The 24,031-nt window shown below is 46.0% G+C and overlaps 2 protein-coding genes across 2 annotated transcripts; both read left to right on the top strand.

Annotated features, from left to right (window-relative positions):
* The first annotated feature begins 2,553 nt into the window (after nt 1–2,553).
* On the top strand, nt 2,554–6,384 carry LOC116910389 (60S ribosomal protein L37a-like). The gene is made up of 2 exons (XM_032914231.1): nt 2,554–3,071; nt 6,290–6,384. The coding sequence occupies exons 1-2, from the start codon at nt 2,789–2,791 to the stop codon at nt 6,382–6,384; spliced, it is 378 nt and encodes a 125-aa protein (XP_032770122.1). The 5' UTR covers nt 2,554–2,788.
* A 136-nt stretch (nt 6,385–6,520) lies between these two features.
* Nucleotides 6,521–23,854, top strand: Spag5 (sperm associated antigen 5). Its single transcript, XM_032913503.1, has 24 exons — nt 6,521–6,641; nt 6,830–6,952; nt 8,518–9,578; nt 9,683–9,860; nt 14,548–14,622; nt 14,785–14,877; nt 14,950–15,084; nt 15,255–15,374; nt 15,624–15,716; nt 15,803–15,916; nt 16,179–16,272; nt 16,439–16,586; nt 16,666–16,768; nt 17,020–17,153; nt 17,284–17,425; nt 21,220–21,331; nt 21,542–21,628; nt 21,888–22,008; nt 22,102–22,213; nt 22,594–22,674; nt 22,833–22,988; nt 23,069–23,143; nt 23,251–23,331; nt 23,543–23,854. The coding sequence occupies exons 1-24, from the start codon at nt 6,591–6,593 to the stop codon at nt 23,612–23,614; spliced, it is 3,561 nt and encodes a 1,186-aa protein (XP_032769394.1). The 5' UTR covers nt 6,521–6,590; the 3' UTR covers nt 23,615–23,854.
* Nucleotides 23,855–24,031: the final 177 nt, after the last annotated feature.

Raw genomic sequence — 24,031 nt, 5'->3', positions numbered from 1 at the left:
ATTATCTCTTAGAAAATGAGAACCAGGGCTGGAGAGATGGCTCAGTGGTTAAGAGCACTGTCTGCTCTTCCAGAGGTTCTGAGTTAAATTCCCAGCAACCACATGGTGGCTCACAACCACCTATATCAGGTCTGGTGCCTCTTCTGGTGTGTCTGAAGACAGTAACAGCATACTCACATATATAAAGTAAATAAATTGAAAAAGAAAAGAAAATGAGAAGCAGATGTGATGTCTTACTTTTGTGAATCCAGCACTTGGGAGATAAAGGGAGCAGAAGACTATGTGGGAGTTTTGAGACCAGCCTGTGCACTAGTGTGTTCCAATGCAAAACTCTTAAGAAACCTAAAAAGAAATATGACTTGGTGGTACACACCTTTAATATCCCACCACTCAGGAGGCAGAGGCAGAGGCAGGTAGATCTCTGAGTTCAAGGCCAGCCTATTGTATATATCAGTTCCAGGACAGTCAGGACAAGAAAGGGACTCAGTTTCAAAAACCAAAATAAATATATCATATATAGATAGATAAATAGATAGGCAGAAAGAGAGACCTTAAAGACCAGGTATGGAGGGGCAGGAGGAACACTTGGAGCCCACCCAAGGCCAGCCTGATCTACACAGTTTGAGGCCAACTTTTTTTTTTAATTTTTTAAACTTGGGGTTGGGGATTTTAGCTCAGTGGTAGAGCGTTTGCCTAGCAAGCACAAGGTCCTGGGTTCGGTCCTCAGCTCTGGAAAAGAAAAAAATTTTTTTCTAAATTTATTTAATGTTTGCTCTACTGCATATACATCCACCTGCCTGAAGAGGGCATCAGATCTCCCTAATGATGGTTGTGAGCCACATGTAGTTGCTGGGAACTGAACTCAGGACCTCTGGAAGAACAACCAGTGCTCTTAACTGATGAGCCATCTCGCCAGCCCTGAGGGCAACTTCTTTACATGAGCCCCTGTCTCAAACAAACAAACAGGAAATCCAATGCTATTCTTAAAGTCTTTTTTTTTTTTTTTTTTTTTTTTTTTTTCCAGGGAGCTGGGGACTGAACCCAGGGCCTTTGCGCTTCCCTAGGCAAGCTCTACCACTGAGCTAAACCCCCAACCCCTAAAAGTCTTAACCACAAAAAATGTATTTCTTCAGCTCAGGTTAACTGTACTTGCTACTCTTCCAAAGGCTGTGGGCTTAGCTTGGTTCCTAGCGCCCACATCAGCAGTTCACAACCTCGTAACTCCAGCTCTAGAGTATCCAGCACCCTCTTCTGTCCTCTAAGAGCACCAGGCATACATGTAACAAAAGACTCATACACATAAAATAATTAACTGTAAAACTAGATTTAAAACTAAATGCATGCAATGTGATGGCAAAGTTTGTGTCTTTAACCCAGGCTTTCCTTTAATGTATATGAGTGTTCTGTCTGCATGGCTGCACATATGTCCATGCATGTCCTGTGTGCCTGGTGTCAGGTAGGCCAGTAGTCATTGGATCCCTGGAAGTGGAGTGATAGCTGCTATGTAGGTGCTAGGAGTTGAACCTAGGTCCCCTGGAAGAGCAAAGAATGCTCTTTACCACTGAGCCCTTTCTCCAGCCCCAAACCTAAAACTCTTAAAAACAGAGAACTTTTCCAAAATAGAGGTAAGGAACATAACGTGACAAATCAACGAAACTTTTTTTTTTCTTTTCTTTTTTTCGGAGCTGGGGACTGAACCCAGGGCCTTGCGCTTGCTAGGCAAGCGCTCTACCACTGAGCTAATCCCCAACCCCTCAATAAGACTTCTATCAGTTGGCTAGAAAGGCTTTGTAATACTTTGGGACAAGTGCAAGAGGCATGGCGGCACATGCCTTTAGTCAGGACTCAGAAGGCAGGAAGCAGGTGTAATTAGAGACCAAATAGCAAGTTCCATGCCACACAGAGTCGAATGGTGGACCCTATCTCAAAACAAATGAGATTCCTTTTAAAGTATTTTTAAAAGTTCAAGTCATCTTCCCTGGTTACATAGTAAATTCAAGGCTAATCTGAGACAGTGTTTTCTTTTAAGAAGAAAGCCAATAGTTGATTTTTGTAGCAGACACCTTTAATCCCAGCACTTGGGAGGCAGAGGCAGCTGGATCTCTCTGATTTTAAGGCCAGCCTGGTCTACAGAGGAAGTTCCAGGACAGCCAGGGCTACACAGAGAAACCCTTTCTGGAGAAACTAAACCAGCCAACCAACCAACCAAATAAATAAATGGAGGGAAAACATGAGAGAACATAGAAGAAACATGAAAAATCTAAGTGGAAAAAGTAGACAAAAGCTGTGTATGGTGGTGCATGCCTTTAATGGGGCAGAGGCAGGTAGGTCTCTGTGAGAACAAGGCCAGCCTGGTCTACATAGTAAGTTCCAAGGGATGATGGAGAGATGGCTCAGTGGTTGAGAACACTGTCTGCTCTTCCAGAGGTCCTGAGTTCCCACATGGTGGCTCACAACCATCTGTAATGGGATCTGATGCCCTCTTCTGGTGTGTCTGGAGATAGTGACAGTATACACACATGCATGAAATAAATAAATCATAAAAAAAAAAAAAAAAGGAAAAGCTCCGGTAACACAGACCTGTAACCCCTTGATGTCAGGACTACAAAATTCAGTTAGAGAAATTATGTCCTTAGCAAGACCCAGCACCAATCTATGTTTATGCATCAAAGTATCCATAAGAAAAAAATGTACTTCGGGTTTGGGCTTCGGCCACTTGGCTAAACGCACTAAGAAGGTCAGGATTGTGGGGAGATACAGGACCCGCTATGGTCCCTCCCTCTAGAAAATGGTGAAGAAAATTGAAATCAGCCAGCACACCAAGTACACTTGCTCCTTCTATGGCAAGACCAAGATGAAGAGACGAGCTGTTGGCATCTGGCACTGTGGTTCCTGTGGGAAAACAGTGGCCAGCGGGGCCTGGACTTACAGTACCACCTCTGCAGGCACAGTGAAGTCTGCCATCAGAAGCCTGAGGGCCTTGAAAGACCAGGAGAAGCCCTCCCTACCATCTGAGACCTGCCTGGCCTGCAATAAATGGGTTAGTTTACAGAAGAAAAAAGAAAAAGAATGTATGTATGTATTAACAAAATTAGTCTGTATGTACATATATGTGTTTATATAAAAGTGTACATACAACTGGTCATTACCTGACTTGATCTACCTTTAATTTATCTTTGCATTTTTTGTTTTAGTTATCACAAATACAGTTTTGACCAAGGTGTTACAGGGTTTTCCTTCCTATCTACTCCTCCGTATCCGTATTTGTTACTGGGAGCACACTATCTTTGTATGAAAACGTCTGGGATCTCACATGCTAACTGCCACAAGGACTGAGCATCCCACACACAGCTGTGTGATACAAACTTTTGCTAACATTTATCTGCCTCGACTTTACTGACACTTCCCACTATTTATTTGCTGGGTCTTTTCAAGGAACCATGTATTAGTTAAGATTCTCTAGAGTCACAGAACTTATGGAATGTCTCCATATATTTAAAGGGAATTTATTGTAATGATTTAGTCTGCAGTCTAACTAACCAAACAATGGGTAGCTGCGAGTGGAAGTCCAAGTATTCAGTAGTGGCTCAGTCCCATGAAGCTAGCTGTTTCACCCAGTCTTCTGGATGAGCTGGAATCCTGAAGAAGTTAGTTCATTCCCACAGATGTGCTGGCAAAGTAAGTGCAAGCAGGCAAAGAATAGAGAGCTTTCCTTCTTCCATTGTCCTTTCGTAGGCCTCCAGCAAAAAATGTGGCCCAGATTAGAGGTGTATACCATCACACCTGCACCTTGAACTCAGAGATCTGATTGCTTCAGTCTCCTGGGATTAAAGCCATATACTACCTTGCCTGGGCCTCAAAGTTTTCATGGTCACTATGCCTCAGGATCTCTATGTCAAGACACAGGTCAGAAGCCTGTGTCTTCCAGCCTCAAGATCTGGATCCCAGGTGTATCCTCCATTTCTGGATGTTCATTCCAGATGCAGTCAAGCTGGCAATCCGGAATAGCCATCTGAGACCACAAATACTCCTTGAGATAGCTTTTGCTGAGCCCTGGTCAATCCCAAGCTCAAAAGCATTCTCAGGACTCTGAGGAGAAGGATTGCCAAAAAGTGAGACCACCCTAGGCTAAAAGAGATCCTGCCTCAAGAGGGAAAGTCGGGGGGTTGGGGATTTAGCCAGGGGGTAGAGCCTTTCCCTACAAAGCCAAAGGCCCTGGGTTCGGTCCCAACCCCCAAAAAAAAAAAAAAAAAAAAAAAAAAAAAAAGAGGGAAAGTCTTTCTGTTAGAAGAGCAGTTGCTTGGTAGAGCACAAACTTAGCATGTGCTAGGCCCTGGGGCTCTATATTCAGCACTGCCCACCTATATGTCTCCCCTTATTTTTATTCAAGCAGTTTTTCTAATGCCTTCAGAGTGGCACTGTTTTGTCTCTAAAGTGGCAGTGTTCAATAGAAGTATAAGGCATGCACTCGGGAGGCAGAGGAAGAGTTGAAAGGAGCCCAATCTACACCACTAGAGCCTAGCTTAAAACAAAACAAAACAAGACATGTATGCTTTAATCCTAGTACCCAGGAGGTAGAGGCCAGTGGGTCTCTTTATGAGTCCAAGGCCAGCCTGATCTATTGAGTTCCAGGACAGCACCAAGTGCACAGAGAGACCCTGTCACAAAAAAGGAATAAAATGCAAATTACTATAACTTGTATTGTTTATACACATTCCTGTGTGTGCCTGCATGCTTGTTCACATGTATGGGGGTCTGTAGAGCCAGATGTCAACATTACGTATTTTTTTCAATGACTCCATACCTTGTTTTTCAAGACATTTTCTGCTACTGAACCCAGAACTCACTGATTCATTAGACTAGCTGAGCAGTAAACCCCAGGGAATCCTCTCATTTCTGTCTCAACCACCATGTTGTTAGGATTACAGGCAAAAACTGCTGCACCCAGCTGTTTTTGGACAGGGTCTATTTGGCCCTGGCTGTATAGACCAGGCTGGCCTCACACTCACAGAGATCCACCAGCTTCTGCCTCTCCAGTGGTTTTAAAAGCTGTGGTCTGTCATGCTCTGCCCTGCACCTTGTTTTTTATTTGGGTACTGGAGATCCAAAGTCAGGCCCTCAAGCTTCCATAACAAGCTATATACCGACTGAATCAGCTCCCCATTTTTCTCCATAAGTAATTCTAAAATTGTCACCCATGTTCAAAAGGTTTTAAAACAAGAAATTTTAATATATTTTATTTAACCCAGCATGCCAAAAAATACTCCGCTATGTAATTAATATTAAAAGATATTTTCCCCATACAAGGTCTGAAATGCACTGTGCATTTTACACCTGTATTACATTCCCATTTGAAGAATGCAAAGCTACATGTAGCCAGCAGAAAGTTACTGAACAGTACAGTTCCTGATGAGCACACGTACTGTGACTAACCTACAGTTTCTAACATTAAAGCTCTTCTTTGGTTTGCTTCTTTTTCTTCATTAACACTTTTTTTTTTTTTAAGATTTATTTATGTATATGACACTGTCACTGTCTTCAGACACACCAGAAGAGGGCATCAGATCCCATTACAGATGTGAGCCACCATGTGGTTGCTGGGAATTGAACTCAGGACCTCTGGAAGAGCAGTCAGTGCTCCTCTGAGCCATCCCTCTAGCCCTCATTAACACTTAAATGGTTAGAGCGCTGCCTGGGCAAGGCCCTGGGTTCGATCCCCAGCTCCGAAAAAAAAAAAAAAAAAAAAAAAAAAAAAAAAAAAAAAAAAAAAAAAAAACACTTCTAAATTGGCCTGTAATTTAATTTTAAGAGGCTGAGGGGGGTTGGGGATTTGGCTCAGTGGCAGAGCGCTTGCCTAGCAAGCGCAAGGCCCTGGGTTCGATCCCCAGCTCTGAAAAAAAAAAAAAAAAAAGAGGCTGAGGGCCAGGCAGTGGTGGTGTGGCACACGTCTTTCTTTAAAACCTGCACTCAGGAAGCAGAGGCAGGCGGATCTCTAGAATTTGAGGACAGCCAGGGCTACACAGAGCAACTCTGCGTGTGTGTGTGTGTGTGTGTGTGTGTTAATAATATAGCATATAGCAAGCACTTGAAACAGTGCCGGGATCATTATAAATGTACAGTACAGTATACATCAGCTATTATTCTAGTAATCCCGTTCCGTTACAGTAGGCTCCGAGGTTAAACACAAGGCAGGCGTAGAAATTCTTAAGAGGCCTTTACCTGAAGGCTGAAGATGGGCATTTAGGAACTCCTTCAGGCCGTTATGAAACTGGCACCTACTCCTGGACAGCCCAACCTCGAGTGAAGTGCGGCTCATTCGGTAACCGGGGAAACGGAGCCACTAAAACCGGACTCCTGGACTCTCCAACTTCCCAGAGTCCATGACTGGAAGACACACCCATCAGCCCGATGCTCAAGTGGTGGCGTTAGGCTAAGCGCCCAGCCGCCCGTGGGGGCGTGACGCACGCAGGTCCCGCCCACTATACGTACCGCGGCCCCGCAGCCAATCCGGAAACGCGTATTGGGTTCAAATAGAGGCGGCGGGTGAATGTGGCGTTTTCGACTTGGTCAGATAAGTGGTCTAATTTAAGATGTGGAGAGTGAAAACACTGAATCTCGGCTTGTCGCCTTCGCCCCAATCGGTGAGGAGAGAATTTTCGTGGACAGGGCGCTACCTGGGCGGGGTGCGGGCGGTGCCGAGGCCGGTGAAGTCTGGCTCCCAACGAACTGGGGTAGCGAGAGGCAGTGTTGACCCCGCGGCCTAGCGGGTCGTGGGAAAACACTCTCAGAGGCTGAGCCCAAGTTTCCTCACACTCGCTTTCTTTCTCAGGGGAAACCAGCTATGAGAACTCCTCTCCGAGAGCTTAAACTACAGCCCGAGGCCCTCGCCGATTCAGGGAAAGGTCCTATGTTCTCCTCGCTGACCCCATACCTGCGCAGGCTGGATCTGAAGGTGAGATTTTAGCTTCACAACTGGGCTGTTTGCCCGGGCTCAGATGCTCAGAGGAACAGAGGGCCAAGGCTGGAACATAATTAATAACGATAATGAAGTCTTCTACTTCCGTGACATCCATTTACAGCTATTCAGGCCAACAGAGAGGTGCCCTGGGGTGGTTAAAACGAATCCACTGAGAACCCATACCTCTATTTAGCTGGGTTCGGTTTTTGCTGTTTTCTTTGCCCCCTATCTAGTTTTTGACCTTTACCAAATTCCTGAGAAATACTTACACTGCCACACTTATGGAGAGATCTGTCTCCAAGAGTGAGACCGTGTCCATCTATCTTACGGGGTCGTTAGAATTTTCCTGTATCCAATAATTTAAACCTTGCGGAGTTGCTTACATTAATCTGTACTTTTTTAGTTAGAAGGTTTTCTGTTATTGTGGTTTTGGTTTTTTGAGACAGGATTTCTTTGTGGCTATCCTGGAATTCACTCTGTCGACCTGGCTGGCCTGAAACTCAGAGATCTGCTTGCCTCTGCCTCTCCAGTGCTGAGAACGAAGGTGCAAGCCACCACTGTCACCACCCAGCTTCTTTTCTACTTTTAGACTTAAGTTTTTTAAAAATGTTTTTTATTACTTGTCAAAGGTCTTAGGAGAAATAGTACAAAGAGAAGGACTTGAGAGAAAGTACAAATTGCTTTTGTTAAATTTGTCAAGAAAGGAGTTTGACCCCCTGGGTTCTTTAAAGACATTTTGTAGAATTACTTGGGAAATTGTCCTGAAGAAATTGCTATTATTTCCTCTTCTTGTAAGGAGAACCATGAAGCCTACCATTCTTTCAAAATATGAAAGTTTGCTTTTTATTTCTTTGACCATGATTTTGTTATTTTATTTTATTTTATTGAACGTAGTGTTTGTGCTTGCTAGACAGATACTATACAACTAAACTATACCCCCCATCCTATTTCATTAACTTTATCTATTCTGTCTTTAGTAAATCAAGATTTTTGTTTGTTTGGTTTTGTTTTTTTGAGACAGGGTTTCACAGTGTAGACTTGGTTACTCTGAAACTCACTCTGTAGACCAGGCTGGCCACGAACTCAGAGCTGCCTCTGCCTCTGCCTCTGCCTCTTGAGTGCTGGGATTAAAGTATGTGCCACTCCCAGCTGGCATCCCTGAGCAATCCCTGAGTTACCCTTGTGTAACTCTAGATTCTGACAGTACTTGAAACATCCCCCATTCTCTATTGGGTCTCTCCTACCATGTCTCTTGAGACGTTGGTTGGAATTAGAAGAGGGCATGGCCAGGTCATTTTCAAGCTAAGTCTACCATTTGGCATAATAGATTTGCTTAGTCTGTTTATACTGTGGGCTGCACCTCCTTCCTATATGTATGGGATGTGTAAGGAGCCAAAGTGCTTTCCTATCTTCCTTTTCCTACTGGTAGTTAACTTCTTCCTTCAGAAGAGATAATAAGACTCTGTTTTTTCTGAGTTTGGATTTTGCAATGTACCCCCTGTTATATGTTGAGGGCTGAATTGGACTGCCTTAGTCAACTATTTTGTTTCTTTTGGCAGGAAAGGTGCAACAGCTCATCTCCAGTGGATTTTGTTAATGCAGAGAACTCATCTCCAGTGGATTTTGTCAATACTGAGAACACATCTCCAGTGGATTTTGACAATACTGAGAACAACTTCCTTTCAGAACAGTTCAGCCATCCTTCAGGGTACATAGAAGCTTGTCAGCGTGAATCAGATCTAACTCCTGAAAGCAGCTCTCCTTTCAACACACTGGAGAAGGCAGTGGAAGCAATGGATGACTTTGTGGCAGAACCAATAGATGACGGTATAGTTAAGACCATGGTTCTTTTACCCTTTTCCTTAGGGCAGCAGCAAGATCTGATGCTCCAGGCTCAGTTAGATACCACAGCAGAGAGAAATAAAAGCTCTCTAAAAGAACCTTTGGGGCTAGAAGACCTGGTGGAAAAGGAGGAGGCACCTTGTGTGGAAGACAGCTTACCAGAAACTGTTGCTATCAGGCCTGAGCAACCCACCTCTCAGGACCCTCCATTAAGAGACAGTAACACTGAAGCTGCACCTGCGGGCTTAGTTCCTTCTGAAAATGTCTTGGATTTCACTGTGACTTGTCTCTCTCCCTCAACTGTCTTGACCAAAGATTTCTCTGTCGATCATGTCGATCGTGGGGAGGAAACTGCAGAGAACAGAGTTATACAGGAAGTGGGAAAGAGCTTTCTCGCACTCCCTGAGGAGGCTGGATTGGGAGATCAGGCACTTGCTGCAAATGCAGAAGATGTCTCATCCTTATACCTGTCATCAAGTCTAGTAGAACTGGGACCCCAGGAGGCTCCAGGCCCAACAGCAGAAGATGCCAGTAGGATTCCTGACTTGGAGTCAGAGATTTGGATGTCCCCATTGGCCTGGCTAGAAAAAGGTGTGAACACGTCAGTCATGCTACAAAGTCTCCGCCAGAGTTTACCCTTTTCATCTGTGCTTCAGGATGCTGCCGTTGGCAATACACCCCTCTCCACTTGTTCTGTGGGAACTTCCTTTACTCCTCCAGCGCCACTGGAAGTAGGCACCAAGGACAGTACTTCAGAGACAGAGCGCCTCCTCTTGGGGTAAGTGTCCTCTCCAAGCTTGCGCCTCTGGAGCTCTAATATTCTGCACCTGCCACTCGAATCTTAACCCCTCCCTGTCATCTTTTCTTCTTTTCCTGTGGTAGCTGCCGCCCTCCAGATCTGGCAGCCTTGTCCCGACATGACTTGGAAGAGAACCTGTTGAACGCCCTTGTCTTGCTGGAAGTTCTTTCTCACCAGCTGCAAACCTGGAAGAGTCAGCTGACTGTCCCGGACCGGCAAGCTCAAGACAGCAGCACACAGACCGACAGCTCTGCAGCTGGGGTGAGAAGCTTTTCCACAGAACTTGGAGGGTCCCAGGGGACCCTCTGCCAGCCGGAAAAGAGATGCTTACCCACAGGCTCAGTCGTAGAGTAGCTATAGAAGCTGAGAACGTGAGCCAGCGATGGCGGTGTATGCCACCCCAGGACGTCGGATGACCTCAAGTTCAAGGCCAGTCGGGACTGGAGAGTTTGAGGCTAGCCTGTCTGTCTTTTGTTTTTGTTTTTTAAAAGCTAAAGATTGCTGGGCAGTGGTTATACACACCTTTAATTCCAGCACTCAGGAGACAGAGGCAGGTGGATTCCTGAGGCCAGCCTGATCTACAGAGTAAGTTTCAGGACAGCCAGGGCTACACAGAGAGACCATTTCAGAAAAAAAAAAAGAGGAAAAGGCAAAGATCTGGACACATCTTAAACCTTGGCATTTACTGAACTGAGTATATCCAGACTGTCCTCTTTCTCCATCCTCAGTTCCCAGTGCCTCTTGACTAAGGAAGAGCTTACGTATACTTCCAGTTCTAATTATTTCTTTTTGGTTTTTCAAGACAGGGTTTTTCTGTGTAGCATTGGCTGTCCTGAAACTCACTCTGTAGACCAGGCTGGCCTCAGACTCACAGAGATCCACCTGCCCCTCCCTCCAGTGACTGCTGGGGTTAATGGTGTGTACCACCACTGCCTGGCCCCATTCCAAAATTTACAAGCCAGTCAAGGATAAAGAAAATCTTTGGACTGGAGAGATGGCTCAGCAGTTAAGAGCACTGATTCCTCTTCCAGAGGTCCTGAGTTCAATTCCCAGCAACCACGTAGTGGCTCACAACCATCTGTAATGAGATCAGACGCCCTTTTCTGGTGTGTCTGAAGACAGTGACTTTGTACTCGCACACATTAAATAAAAAAATTTGTTTATTTATTTAATGTGTGTGAGTACACTACACTGTCACTGTCTTCAGACACTCCAGAAGAGGAACTCAGGACCTCTGGAAGAGCAGTCAGTGTTCTCAGTCATCACTCCAGTCTCCTCCACTCCTGCCTTCTTATAGCTTCTTAGACTAAAGTTCTTTAAAAAATATCTCAACAATAAAATGTTATACAAAAGGGAGTTATAGCAGGAAGTTGATAGTAAGTTCAGAGCAGTGTTTCAACCTAGAAGCTCATTATAAGTTCAAAGCAACAGCTTCATACGGCCTCGCTTTATCATGGTGCACACCTGTGGCCTCATCCTTGGGCCTAACCTAGAACGAATGTTTCTCTTTGATCATTATTTCCTTCAAGCCTATTTTTTCTTCCTAGTACAATTTAAGAGCCTGTGACACAGAATTCTTATTTGCAGTTTTTATATTGATCTGCAGGATATTTGTACAATTCCTTGACTGATGCCCCAGAATCATTAGGCTATTTAATGATGGCAGGAAAGGCACATCAGCAGGAAGAAGCATTTCTGGGGTGAAGTCTGGGGCCCATGCCTCTCAGAGCACACCCTATCACAGCCATGCAAAATGGTGGGCCATCTCCACCTAACTCACTTGCTAGAGCGTTTTCTACATGGCTTCTGACAGATTAGGACTAAACAGAGACCTTGTCTCAAACAACAACAACAAATTGAGAAGTTTAAAAAGATGTATTAGCGGTTTCTCTTCCCACCTACCAACACACATCGAGGTTCGCCCGGGCGGCCCGCGGGTTAGAAGCTTTGCGAGGGATCGGGAGAAGGCGAAGGTGGTGAGAAGGCAAAGAGGCAAATGTGTGGTGATCAGGGAGGGGCGCTGCAGGGAGGGTTCTGAAGGTGGGTTAAGAGTTTGCCCAGACGAGAACGATCTGTGTCTGCATTGGAACGTTTGCTATGAAAGCGTAAGAACTGAGTTCAAATCCCCGCACCCAGAGGTAGCTGCTCAAGCTTCTGTGTGACCCGCCCCAGAGATCCGATATCCCTGGCAGCCTCCGTGGGAACTGCATCCACATGGCTCACAGCCATCCGCAGAACACCAAACACAAGAAACAAAAGCAAACGAGGTGAGGGATGGGGAAAAAAAAAAAAAAAAAAAGATGTATTAGCCTGTCAAGATGATCAACAGTCTAAGCATTCAAGAGGCAGAGCCAGATTAGACACAAGTTTGAGACCAGCCTGGTCTGCTTCATGAGTTTAACGCCAGCCTGGACTTCAGGAGGAGACCATCTCAAAAGAGAGAAGGAGGCTGGAGAGATGGCTCAAAGGTTAGAGTAAGTTAGTTCCCCACATCCACACTGGGTACTACCTATCAGTCTAGTTCCATGGAACTCCTATACCACTGGCCTCCTGAGGCACTCACCCACACATATACACATAAGTAAAAATCATAGAAATAAACCTTTTTTTTTAAAGCCAGAAAAAGGTTGTTGGGTAATGATGCTCACAACCAAGCCTGATGCCTTGACTTTGGTCCCTAGAATGCACGTGGTGGGAGGAGAGGAATACTGCAAGTTGTCCTCTGACTTGTACCTGTGCCAACAGTGACACATATATAAAGGTATAGAAAAAAATTAGCCAGCAAAAAACAAAAACAAAAAATCCTACATAAGAGGTATGAGAGGAAAATATTTATTTTAGTATGTATTTGTTGTTTTCCCTTTGGAGGCGTCAGACTCCCTGGACCAGCAGTCACAGCTGGTTGTGAGATTCTGATGTGGGTGCTGGAAGTCAAACTTGTGGAAAGTAATTTTAGGACCAGTGTTCTAGCAGGGCCTGTAATCTCAGTACTTGGCAGGAGTAGGAAGATGAGGAGTTCAAGGCCTACCTCAGCTACATATGAGCTAAGGGCCAGCAGCCTGAACTAGGTAAGAGCCTGTCTTTTATTTCGTTATTTGTAGTTGTAGAATAGTGATAAAGAACACTGTTGTAGAGGTCTCACGCTGTGGCATCACAGGCACAGGAAGAAAGAGAGCAGTGTTGGGGAAAGAACAGTGGATGGACAGTCTTAGCATGTCGCTGTAACGACTGCGGTGACTGTTGGAAGGAGCAGTGCCCCAAACCCTCTCTTTACTTGCAAACACCACCAATGTAATTTTACCTTCCCCTTGCATCTGGAAACCATGGGCTCCTTGTTTCTCTAGCTGACCAGTTTCTCTCTCTCTTGAAAGCTCTTTGTATCTTTTTTTCCCTGTCCTTGGCCTAATTTCATGTCCCCAGCTCTTCCTTCTACCCTTTTTCTCTGAAGCTGCCAGGTCCTTTGGGAGGCCACTGAAGCAGAACCAGAGAAAGGAAATGACATTCCTTCAGCCATTTGCCATCACCATGCGTGTCCTTGTCTCGTGGCTGCCTCTTCACATTAATCTCATCATCTGCCTGACTGCCCAGCTCTGAGCAGTGTGTGTGGCCCTGTCCAGACCTTGTGCGGTACTCGGTGCCTTTGCACACACTGCCATAGGAACCCTGAGGATGACGTGACTGCCACTGCTCAGCACTGCTACCCCTGCAGTAACCTGCAGCAGTGAAAGCTTCCTCTTGGAGGCAGGGGCCAGCCTGGGCTATAGAGAGAGTTCCAGGACAGCCTGGTCTACATGGAAAAACTCTGTTTCAAACAAACAAGAAAAAAAAAAAGAAAGAAAAAAAGAAAAGAAAAGGAAATTACTCTTTTGAACACAGTGTTGCTTTGTAACCAAGTGGTGTCAAACTCATGACCATGCTGCCTCAGCCTCCCTAGGGTTAGGATTATAGGATATGCTACCAGGTCTAGCTTCTTTTCACTAAGATTTTTATCTGCCGTAATGAAGTCAAATAGCTAATAGAAACGGGTTGGAGATCGCTCAGTGGTTAGGGGCCTAGTATGGATGAAGCCCTAAGTTCATATTCTAGCACTGCAAGCAGGGAAGATGGATGGGATAGGGGCAGGGAAGGAGGTAGGAGTTAGAATCAGTTGGTAAAGTGCATGGTGAGCAGGCTTGAAACCTAAGTTTGATTCCCAGGAGATGGGTTAAAAAGCTGACATGGTGTGCACAAGCTTGTAATGGTGTAATGATTTATTTATTTATTCATTCATGCATTTAATGAATGTTATGGGTTTTGCCTGTATATGTCTATGAGCATACCACTTGTGTGCCTATGGAGGCCAGAAGAGGATTAAAGTAGTGTCCCATCACCATGCCTGGCTGCATCCAACTTTTTATTTTTTAAGTCTTTAATCCCAGCACTTGGAAGGCAGAGGCAGGCGGATCTCAGAGTTCAAGGCCAGCCTAGTTTACAAAGCAAATTCCAGGACAGCCAGGGCTACACAGAGAAACCCTATCCCCCTTCCTTCCCCCCAATTGAGTGTGTGTACAGTACACCATATGTATACAGATGGCTGCAGAGGCCAGAAGAGAGCATTTGATCACCTGGAACTGGAGTTGCAGGGTGTTGTGAGCCACCTGACTTCAGTGCTAGGTCCAAGGGACTGAATTTGTGTCTTGTGGAAGGCAACCAGTGCTGCCAACCACTGAGCCATCTCTTCAGCCCTGAACCCAGCTGTTTACATGGGTTCCGAGTAGCCAAACACACATGGGTCCTCATGTTTACAAGGCCAGCACTTTACTATGTATCCAGGACTTCATCTGGTTGTGAGCGAACTTTTCCATCTCATAGGAATGGTTCTTGTAGCTCATTGGCATGAAGGTGCATTAGAGGCTGCTGCTGTATGTTATCTATCTAAAAAGTATTTTTTTTTTTTTTTTTTGGCTAGGTCACTAAGACACCTAAACATCTTCAGGACAGCAAGGAGATTCGACAGGCTCTACTGCAAGCCAGGAATGTCATGGTAAGGATTGCTTGAACTTGAAACGCTGTCGGGGGCCTTACAAAGATAAGAAGTGGAGTATCCTGGTTTGTCCTGGATCAGGATGCCGTATCAGTCAGTGACTTTTCCCTTCATTTCCTTTCCTGAGTACATGGTCTAGCCTTGCTGCCTTTCCCTCTACAGCATTCATGGGGGCTAATCTCTAGAGACCTGATGTCCTTGCTTCACCTGTCCCTGACACATGTGCAAGATGACAGAGTGACAGTGAGTCAGGAGGTAAGCATTGAAAAGTGTGATTGGGGGTCAGGAGGAAGGCACAAGCCATAGCATCTCCTTCTTCTCTTGTAGTCTCAGCGTGCAGAGACCCTGGTTTCCTCCTGTTCTCGTGTACTGAGGAAATTGAGGGCAAAGCTCCAGAGCCTCAAAACAGAATGGGAGGAGGCACGGCACAGGGAGGAAATGGCCCTTAAAGGCAAGGATGCGGTAAGGTGGCCGGCAACTGTCTGTGGCTGTAAAAGAACTCCACTTTAATGTTCTATAGGAGTGACTCAGGGTGCCCTGGGAAGTAAGAACTACTGAGATGGCTATGGTTATAGCCTCTGTGCCATTTCTTCTGGTGCACACTGCGTCCTTGCAACCTTTTCCATAAACAGGCAGAAGCAGTACTGGAGGCTTTCCGTGCACACGCTAGCCAGCGCATCAGCCAACTGGAACAGGGTATCACATCTGTGCAGGAATTCAGAGGCCTGCTACAGGAGGCACAGACCCAACTGGTAAATGTGTTTTCCTTTTCTGACATAGGATCTCACTATATATATCTAAGTTGCTATGTAGACCAGGCTGGCATTGAACTCATAGAGATCTGTTATCTTTGCCTCATGAGCACTGGGATTAAAAGTATGTGCCACCACTCCCAGCTCAACTGCTAGGTTGAGGGCATTTTTGTTCTTGGGGCCCATGATGACTCTGAAAAGATGGTCACATACTCCCACTTAGCTGCCTCCTTAACCTCTTCCTTCCAGATAGGGCTTCACACAGAGCAAGAAGAGCTGGCTCAGCACACAGTGAGTCTGACTTCTGCCTTGCAGCAGGACTTGACATCAGTCCAACAGAATGTGAGTATTTAGGGACATCGCTACCACTCCCTTAGAGGCAGTCTCCTGTCCTTGAGTATGCTCTACTGATCCAGTTACTTTGGTAGTATGGGACATGGGCAGCTTTGCTGAGTCGGTCTCGAGAACTCACCAAGAAACTCACAGCCAAGAGCCGGCAAGCCCTTCAGGAACGTGATGCTGCAATTGAGGAAAAGGAGCAGGTAACTTGGAGTGGGGGACTGCTTAGGCCTGCTTTCTCCCAGTTTGCTTAGCTGTAAGATTATGGGAGTCCAGTTATTTCCTTTGATCTCAGCATCTTCCCTTTGGTGATTTGTCTTGTCTCTACTTGTTCCTGGGGATCAACTTCATTTTCTGCAGTGTTGCTGTTCTGGAGGTTTGCTCTGTTATCCACAGGAAAAGCTGCAATGAGTCCTGGGGTTCTTGACTCTGGAGGAACTGCAGGGAGGAAACTCTCTTTTCTAGGTTGTGAAGGAAGTGGAACAAGTCTCTGCCCATTTAGAGGACTGTAAAGGCCAAATAGAACAACTGAAGTTGGAAAATAGTCGCCTTACTGCAGGTGTGTGCATGTGTGCAGGGGTATAGACCGTTGGCCTGCTTGCTGTGTAGCAGGAGAATAAGGAGGTGCTATGAAACACTTGATTGGGACAAAAGTGTGTGTGTGTGTGTATTTTGAGTCCTGGCTTAGTGACCACCATGATGTCATTAGGATACTTTTGATCTAGATCTCTCAGCTCAGCTGCAGACTCTGGCTAGCACAGAGAGCGAACTAAAGGAACTACAGAGTCAGCATTCCCATTGTGTCCAAGACTTGGCCATGAAGGATGAACTGCTGTGTCAACTTACCCAGAGCAACAAGGAACAGGCTGCTCAGTGAGTTCCATTAGGTTATTGGGGCAATGGAGACCCAGCATAAAGGTCTGAGTGGGATCTAAGAGATGGGCTTTGGCAGGTGGCAAAAGGAAGAAACGGAACTGAAACACAGACAAGCAGAACTGCTGCAGCAGAAGGCTGTGTTGGCTAAGGAGGTACAGGACCTGAGGGAGACCATGGAGGTAAGCAGCTCAGCCTGGAGTAGGGCTGGGGTGGGAGTAGGGGTCCGCCTCAGGACTGACTCTTGCCTGTTGGGGTTGAGGTGAAGTTTGAGACTGGACTGGAGAAAGCCTCTGCCCCAGGCTTTAAAGTTCCCTTTCCTTCCTTCCTCCTTCCCTCTCTCCCTCCTTCCCTTCCTCCCTCCCCCTTTCCTTTTTTCCTTCTTCCTTCCTTCATCTCTCCCTGTCTTTCCTTCCTTCTCCCATCTTTCCAGTTTGTAGACGAAGAGAGTCAAGTTGCTCACCTGGAGCTGGGCCAGATCGAGAGTCAGTTGAAAGCCACACTAGAAGTTCTGCGGGAGCGCAGCCTGCAGTGTGAGACCCTCAAGGACACCGTGGAGAGCCTGAGGTCAGAGTGCTGCCTCTGCTCCCCACAGTGCTTTTTCCATCAACTCTTCCAGAAGCCAGAGTCTCTCTCTGGGGAGAAGTGTTCAGAGTAAGTCCCTGATCTTTGCTCACCTTTGGGGTCCTGCATTCAGGGCAGAGCTGGCCAGTACCGAAGCAAAGCATGAGCAACAAGCGCTGGAGAAGACGCACCAGCATTCTAAAGAGCTGTGTCTATTGGCGGAGCAGCTACAGAGTCTCACCCTCTTCTTAGAGGCTAAACTAGAGGAGAACAAGGTAGGAGGACACTTGGCTTCCTTCCCATTATCTTTTTCTTTTTTTTTTTTTTTTTTTTTTTTTTCGGGCTGGGGACCAACAGGGCCTTGTGCTTGCTAGGCAAGCGCTCTACCACTGAGCTAAATCCCCAACCCCTTCCTTCCCATATCATTAGGGTTTTTCTTTTTTTTTCCTTTTAGTTGAGAATTGAACTCCACCTCAAATATACCAGGCAAGCACTCTTATCACTGAGTCTTATTTCTATTCCCCAGTCCCCCAATTGCATCTTTTCTTATATAGAATAGACTTTTCTTTTTTAAGATTTTGTTATCTATTTATATGGTTATGTGTGTGAGTGTATGCTAATGTGTACAGGTGCCCAGGGAGGCCAGAAGAGGGCGATGGATCCCCCGGAACTGCAGTTACTGGCTATTGTAATGTTCATGTGGGTGCTAGGAACTGAATGATCTAGGATCCTCTGGGAGAGCAGGAAGCTGAGCTACCTCTCCACTCTCTCCAGCCTCTCCACACTCTCCAGCCTCCCCAGCCTCTCCAGCCTCTCCACTCTCTCCAACCTCTCCAGCCTCTCCAGCCCTCCACTCTCCAGCCTCTCTCTCTCACCCTCTCCAGCCTCCCCAGCCTCTCCACCCTCTCCAACCTCTCCAGCCTCTCCAGCCTCTCCAGCCTCCCCAGCCTCTCCAGCCTCTCCACTCTCTCCAGCCTCTCCACTCTCCCCAACCTCCCCAGCCTCTCCAGCCTCTCCACTCTCTCCAGCCTCTCTAGCCAACTTCTTTTTTTTTTTTTTTAAGATTTTTTTTTATTTATTATAAGTACACTGTAGATATCTTCAGAGACACCAGAAGAGGGAAGAGGGCATTAGATCCCATTACAGATGGTTGTGAACCACCATGTGGTTGCTGGGATTTGAACTCAGGACCTCTGGAAGAGTAGTCTGTGCTCTTAACCCCTCTAGCCAACTTCTTATGCTTGCTTCATTCTGTGACTGTCAATGATTTAAGTTACCTTGAAGAACTTCTTTAACCTGTCACTTAGACCCTCTGCCTCCCAGTCATGATATACATCTCATTTCCGTTCTCACCTGGCCTCCAGATGTTTCCATATCTAATCTCTTCTGTTTTCAATAGAAATCCTTTCTTCTTTTCTATTAAAAAGAAAGTTGGGGTTGGGGATTTAGCTCAGTGGTTCGGTCCTCAGCTCCGGGGGAAAAAAAAAAAAGAAAGTTCACCTTACAGGAGAATGCCTGAGGTCACATGGACTCCATGGTTTCTTTCTATGCTCCTGATACTTGCTTTTTCTTAGACACTTGTATTAATTTCCTTTGGGTATTGGTATTTAAAGAAAGAAAGTTAGCCTAGCTTTTTTTGGCTTCTCCACCATATACATAACGACAATAAGTTATTATTCAGCATTTAGAATTATTATATTTATTTAGTTTACTCAACAGCTCGAGGTACAACCAAGATCCTCTTCTCCAACGGGGGCTGAACACAGACAATGCTCAGAGCCCCGCCATACGGAAACTGCAGGGAAGACAGTTGTAAAGTTGTCACTGTGACTTATCTCCATGGACTACCGTGGGAACTTAAAAGGAGGGCCATTTTTGTCTTTCAGAATTAGGATGTCTTTGCAAAGCAAGTAGCTAGCCCTGGCAATTGAGGTTTAGAAGTTTGTAGGGAATGGTTAGGCACATAGGAAAGCCCACCAGACAGAAGTAACATGAAAATTCTATACAAAAAGTTATGTGGGGTTGGGGATTTAGCTCAGTGGTAGAGCGCTTGCCTAGCAAGCGCAAGGCCCTGGGTTCAGTCCCCAGCTCCGAAAAAAAGAAAAAAAGAAAAAAAAAAAAAGTTATGTGTACTTTTTTTTTTATAGTATCTAACTCAGCAAGACTTAGTTGAGATCTGATTAGAGGGTGAACAAACAAGGTCTTGTATATAGAGTAGAAAAAGTCTGGAGAAATGGATGGGCCATGTTTTGAAGATTTGAACTAGTAATGCTAGGAGTAGGAGGGTTACAGAGAAAGGGATGGATGGAATGAGCCCAGCCAATACTTAGGATTTGGGGTTGGAGAGATGGCTCAGTGGGTAAAATGTTTGTCATGCAAGCAAGAGGATGGGAGCGTGGCTCACCAGAACCCACTTATGTGCTGGCTAGCAAGACTAGCTAGCCATATTTGTGAACTCTTACCCTGCCTCAAAGAATAGGGTAGAAGAACGATTCAGATTCCTGTCATCAAGCCAAGTAGGGGCCCACATCTTTAATACCAGTACTTGGGAGCAGAGGCAGGTGGATCTCTGAGTTTAAGGCCAGCCTTGTCTACAAAGTGAGTTCCAGGGAAGCGAGGGGAAGGCTGCATGAAGAAATCCTCAAATAATAACAACAAAAAGATTCCGCTTTAGGTATGTGTGCACATGAGTGTGTGTACAGTATGTATGTACACACATACATAGGTGCACACCACCACATAGATACACATCAAAAGAAGAAAATTAGAACATAGAAGTATCTTAGCGACTGATGGTCGTAAGACCATTGGAAAGTGGCACTGGCATCTATGATAGCCTGGCGTGCTTTTCAGAGAATGGCACATTCATAGTGGACTCGTCTCAGCTTTGTGGGACATATGGCTTTGTCTCAGCCCCTTAGCCCTGCCATACAGCTCAAGAACAGCCACTGTCATGTCAGCACTGAAGGGAATGTGTCTTCCTGAAACATTGCAAAAGCCATTGGCAAGCTATAATTTGCTTCCTGTTATGATCTAGAACAGTAAATACTGAACTGGAAGCAGATTTTTGAGAGAGCGAAACAGTGAAAATGGTAAACTTAGCTTTAAGCACAGTAGTTTTTAATGTGGAACATTCTGTGATTCTTTTTTTTTTTTTTTTTATAAGTCTTTTCTTTGGGCCCCGGAGACTGGGAAAAAGTCCAGTTGAATGAAAGGGATTGAAGAGTCATTCATGTGGAAATGATGGTCTGAAGTGAATGTTTTTGTAGAGTTCTAGAAGCAAAGCGCTCAGGGTGGAAACAGGGTGAAAAATGGACTGAACCTCAAACAGGTGTGTGAGGTCCAAGAGTTAAGGAAAGACCTGTGAGTTAAGAAAAGAAACTTCCCAAAGGCCTGTCTGTGAGGAACAGTCATGATCCAGAAGAAAAGTTTCCCAGAGTGCCTGGTCATCAGTATCAAACAGGAAAGTAAGAGCTGGAAAGAACCCGTTGTATTTGAAAGGAAGGATGCCAGGCCTACAAAGAGGGCTTAGTGCTTAAGGGCACATACTACATACTGTTCTTGCAGAGGACCTGAGTTCAGTTCCCAGCCTCACATCTGACTGTCATTCCAGCTTCAGGGCATCTGTCCTCACTCATGTGCACAGGCACAGAAAATACTAATAAAAGTGGTCTTTTAACATTTTAAAAAGAATGCTTTGAAAAAGCAAGTAAGGATGTCAGTGGTGTACTGCTGACAAGAGCTTTGGCTGCCAAGGCCTGGGCTGTGAGGTAAGAATTACAGGCCTGCCTGCCTGCCTGCCTGCCTCCCTCCTTCCTCATTGAATAGAAGAGAAAGGACAGTACTCCTTAAAACATTTAAGGGCTTTTTTTTTTTTTTAATTATTGTTGTTGTAGTGGATGAGACTTAAACACATAAACATGTTCAGGGGAAGGGCATTCATGGGAAGCTGGAGAGAGAACTGTAAGGTAGAGCATGGATGCTCACCCTGGAAGGACAATTGGGAGCTCAGGAAATCATTCTAAAGTACAGCTTAACAGCTGATTATTATTTCTTTCTTTGTCCTTAGGCAGAATCAGACATCATTCTGCCCAGCACAGGCTGTGCTCCAGCCCAGGAACACCCTCCTTCCAGTGATAGCAGCGTCTCAGAACAGATCCCGACAGCAGTGGTAGATGAAGGTTAATGACCTTGGCATCTAAGGGAGGGGAAAGTGACCCTGCTGTTGATCTCAGCCAGTACAGATGCACACTGCTAGACGTGTCTCTCTACCCCCTTTCTATGGTGGTGGTTTTTTGTTTTTGTTTTCTACTTAAGAAGTAGGGTCTCATGTAGTTCAGGATGGCCTTGAATATATGTGGCTGAATATACCTGACTTGATTTTGCTTTAGTGCCAGAACCAGCTCCTGTGCCATTGCTTGGAAGTGTTAAGAGTGCTTTCACCCGCGTAGCCTCAACGGCTCCCTTTCGGCCTACAGGTTAGGATGGGCTCCAGGGACCATCCCTCATTTCTCAAAGACCTGGTAGTGATGTGCAAAGACAAAAGCAGTCAGAAGTGCTTTGCTCTAAAAACCTCAATTCTACTTGGGCTCATTTTATTCCTGTCTTTTGGGATCTGTAATGTTCCGGATAGTTAAAGCTTGTGGTGGGAAACATAAAGTTGTGGAAACAGTAGTCGTGTATCCCGTCCTAGGCAGAAGGGCTATGCCTCTGTCTAGAACTTTGTCTGTCTTTCAGAGACCCCAGCCCTGGAGAAGAGCCTGGCAGAAATGAGTGCTGTGTTACAGGAGCTTCAGCGCCTCTGTGCCCTGCTGCAAGAGTCTAAAGAGGAAGCCGTTGGCGTCCTGCAGAGGGAAATGTGAGCGGTGTACAGTGTTGATGGGGAGTGATGAGAGCAGCCCTCGTGCCAAGGGCAGAGTACAGGAATGATGCCAGATCCTCCTCCCCACAGCTGTGAACTGCACACAAGACTACAGGCCCAAGAAGAAGAGCATCAGGAAGCCCAAAAGGCAAAGGAAGCAGACATAGAGAAGTTGAACCAGGCCTTGTGCTTGCGCCACAAGGTGAAGGAGGGACCTTAAAGTGGGGCGATGAAGAACTGGGGCAGCTCTGCTGGCCCATTGGGACCCCCTTTCTAGGAATCTAGGTAGTGGGGGGTTTCCAACCACTGCCCTAGTTTTGCCCTTTTGGGGTCAGACATTTCATATCTGAGAATTAGTGCTGGGTTGACCTGTCTTCTCCAAGCAGACCCAGGAGAGAAGCCCAGAACTGAAGCAGAGTTCTGAAACCGAGATGTGCCATGCCTGGCTTGGTCCTCAGTAAGACGTGGACTGCTATGAACTAGTCCCCAGGGCTGAGCATGGCTCAGGCATTCTGTCCTGCCTTCTGGCAAGGGCTGAAAAGAAGTAAGCCTTTCCTCAGTGCTTCTGTCCTTTCTTCTCAGAATGAGAAGGAACTCCTGGAAGTGATACAGAAGCAGAACGAAAAGATCCTGGGGCAGATAGATACGAGTGGCCAGCTCATAGTACGTTCGTTCCTCTTGATGTTATGGTGGTGGTGGTGGTGGTGGTGGGGTCTCTGCTTCTCCCACCTGATGGAGGAAGGAGAGAAAGAACCCCTGAGCATTGTTGGGTTGTCTCCATTACCCATGAGTGCTGTTGGGTTACCTCTGCTTGTTCCCAGAACCTCAGGGAGGAGGTGACCCAGCTTACACGTTTACTTCGGCGGGCAGAGACAGAGACTAAAGTGCTCCAGGAAGCCCTGGAAGGCCAGGTAGATCCCAGCTGTCAGCTGATGGCTACTAACTGGATCCAGGAAAAAGTGTTTCTCTCGCAGGAGGTAACTCAGAGCTAACAAAGGATCTGTGCACACAATGGGGACCCCAGGCTGTGCCCCTATTAATGTGGACTTATTTATAGGTGAACAAACTGAGGGCTATGTTCCTGGAGGTGAAAAATGAGAAGAAACAGCTGATGGACAAGTATCTGAGCCACGTACGTTCTGTTTCCTTCCACCACAATCAAACGCCCTGTCATTACCTCTGGCCTCTCAAGCTGTGTTCTTTTAAGTGTAGGGTTTATGAAGCCTGTTTGCATTTTAGAGGCACATCCTGGAGGAGAATCTTCGGCGCTCTGACACAGAGTTAAAGAAACTTGATGACACAATTCAGCATATCTATGAGGTAAAAAATTCAGCATATCTATGAGGTAAAAGAGAGGGAGGCAGCGGGGCCTGGGCACAGGAGGTACTGAGGAGCGCAGCTCTGGATCTCAGCCTGTGCTGGGAGCGGGGCCGACTTCTTACAGTGGCTTCGTCTTCTCTTCGCCAGCATCCCAGCCCAGGAGCTATGGCTTTAGGCTTATGAGTCAGAGCTGTTTTCTGTCTCTTCCCAGACTCTGTTGTCTATCCCAGAGGTAGTGAAGAGTTGCAAGGAGCTACAAGGATTGCTAGAATTTCTGAGCTAAGAAAGAAGATACTGGAAGGCAGTGGTGTGTACCTGTAGTCCCAGCTGCTACAGAGGCGGAAGCTGAGGACCGCCTAATCCCAGGAGGTTGGGACTAACCTAACATGGACAACACAGCAAAAAACCTGGAAGATACTTCCACTCCACTCTGGTTTCCTCAGGATCCCTTATCCCAATAATAAACCAACTGGCATGGAGCCGACTATGTTTTATGCTATTTAAATAAAGTGTATTTAATGTAGTCCTTCCAGTCCACTGAATCTTATTTTGGGGGTGGGGTGGGCAGGTGAAATCATGGAGGCAGATCAGCCCTCCAGCCTAGGCAGCCTTCACCACTTCCTGCGGCAGCTAAAGCCAGGGCTGACTGCTTTTCTTCGCTTGATTTTCTTGCTTCCACCCCCCCCCCAAAAAAAAAAGG

This window comes from Rattus rattus, chromosome 9 (genome assembly GCF_011064425.1).
Source record: "Rattus rattus isolate New Zealand chromosome 9, Rrattus_CSIRO_v1, whole genome shotgun sequence".
In the NCBI taxonomy this organism is placed as follows: Eukaryota; Metazoa; Chordata; class Mammalia; order Rodentia; family Muridae; genus Rattus; species Rattus rattus.
The sequence above is the reverse complement of the archived record's forward strand: the minus strand, read 5'-3'. Positions and strand labels throughout refer to the sequence as shown.

Excerpts from the sequence above, each read along its gene's own strand:
- LOC116910389 (XM_032914231.1), top strand. The coding sequence starts at position 2,789 with ATGGTGAAGAAAATTGAAATCAGCCAGCACACCAAGTACACTTGCTCC. Across the intron at positions 3,072-6,289 it reads GAAGAAAAAAGAAAAAGAAT|CCCAACCTCGAGTGAAGTGC; the intron begins GTATGTATGTAT and ends ACTCCTGGACAG.
- Spag5 (XM_032913503.1), top strand. The coding sequence starts at position 6,591 with ATGTGGAGAGTGAAAACACTGAATCTCGGCTTGTCGCCTTCGCCCCAA. Across the intron at positions 6,642-6,829 it reads TGTCGCCTTCGCCCCAATCG|GGGAAACCAGCTATGAGAAC; the intron begins GTGAGGAGAGAA and ends TTTCTTTCTCAG. Across the intron at positions 9,579-9,682 it reads ACAGAGCGCCTCCTCTTGGG|CTGCCGCCCTCCAGATCTGG; the intron begins GTAAGTGTCCTC and ends TTCCTGTGGTAG.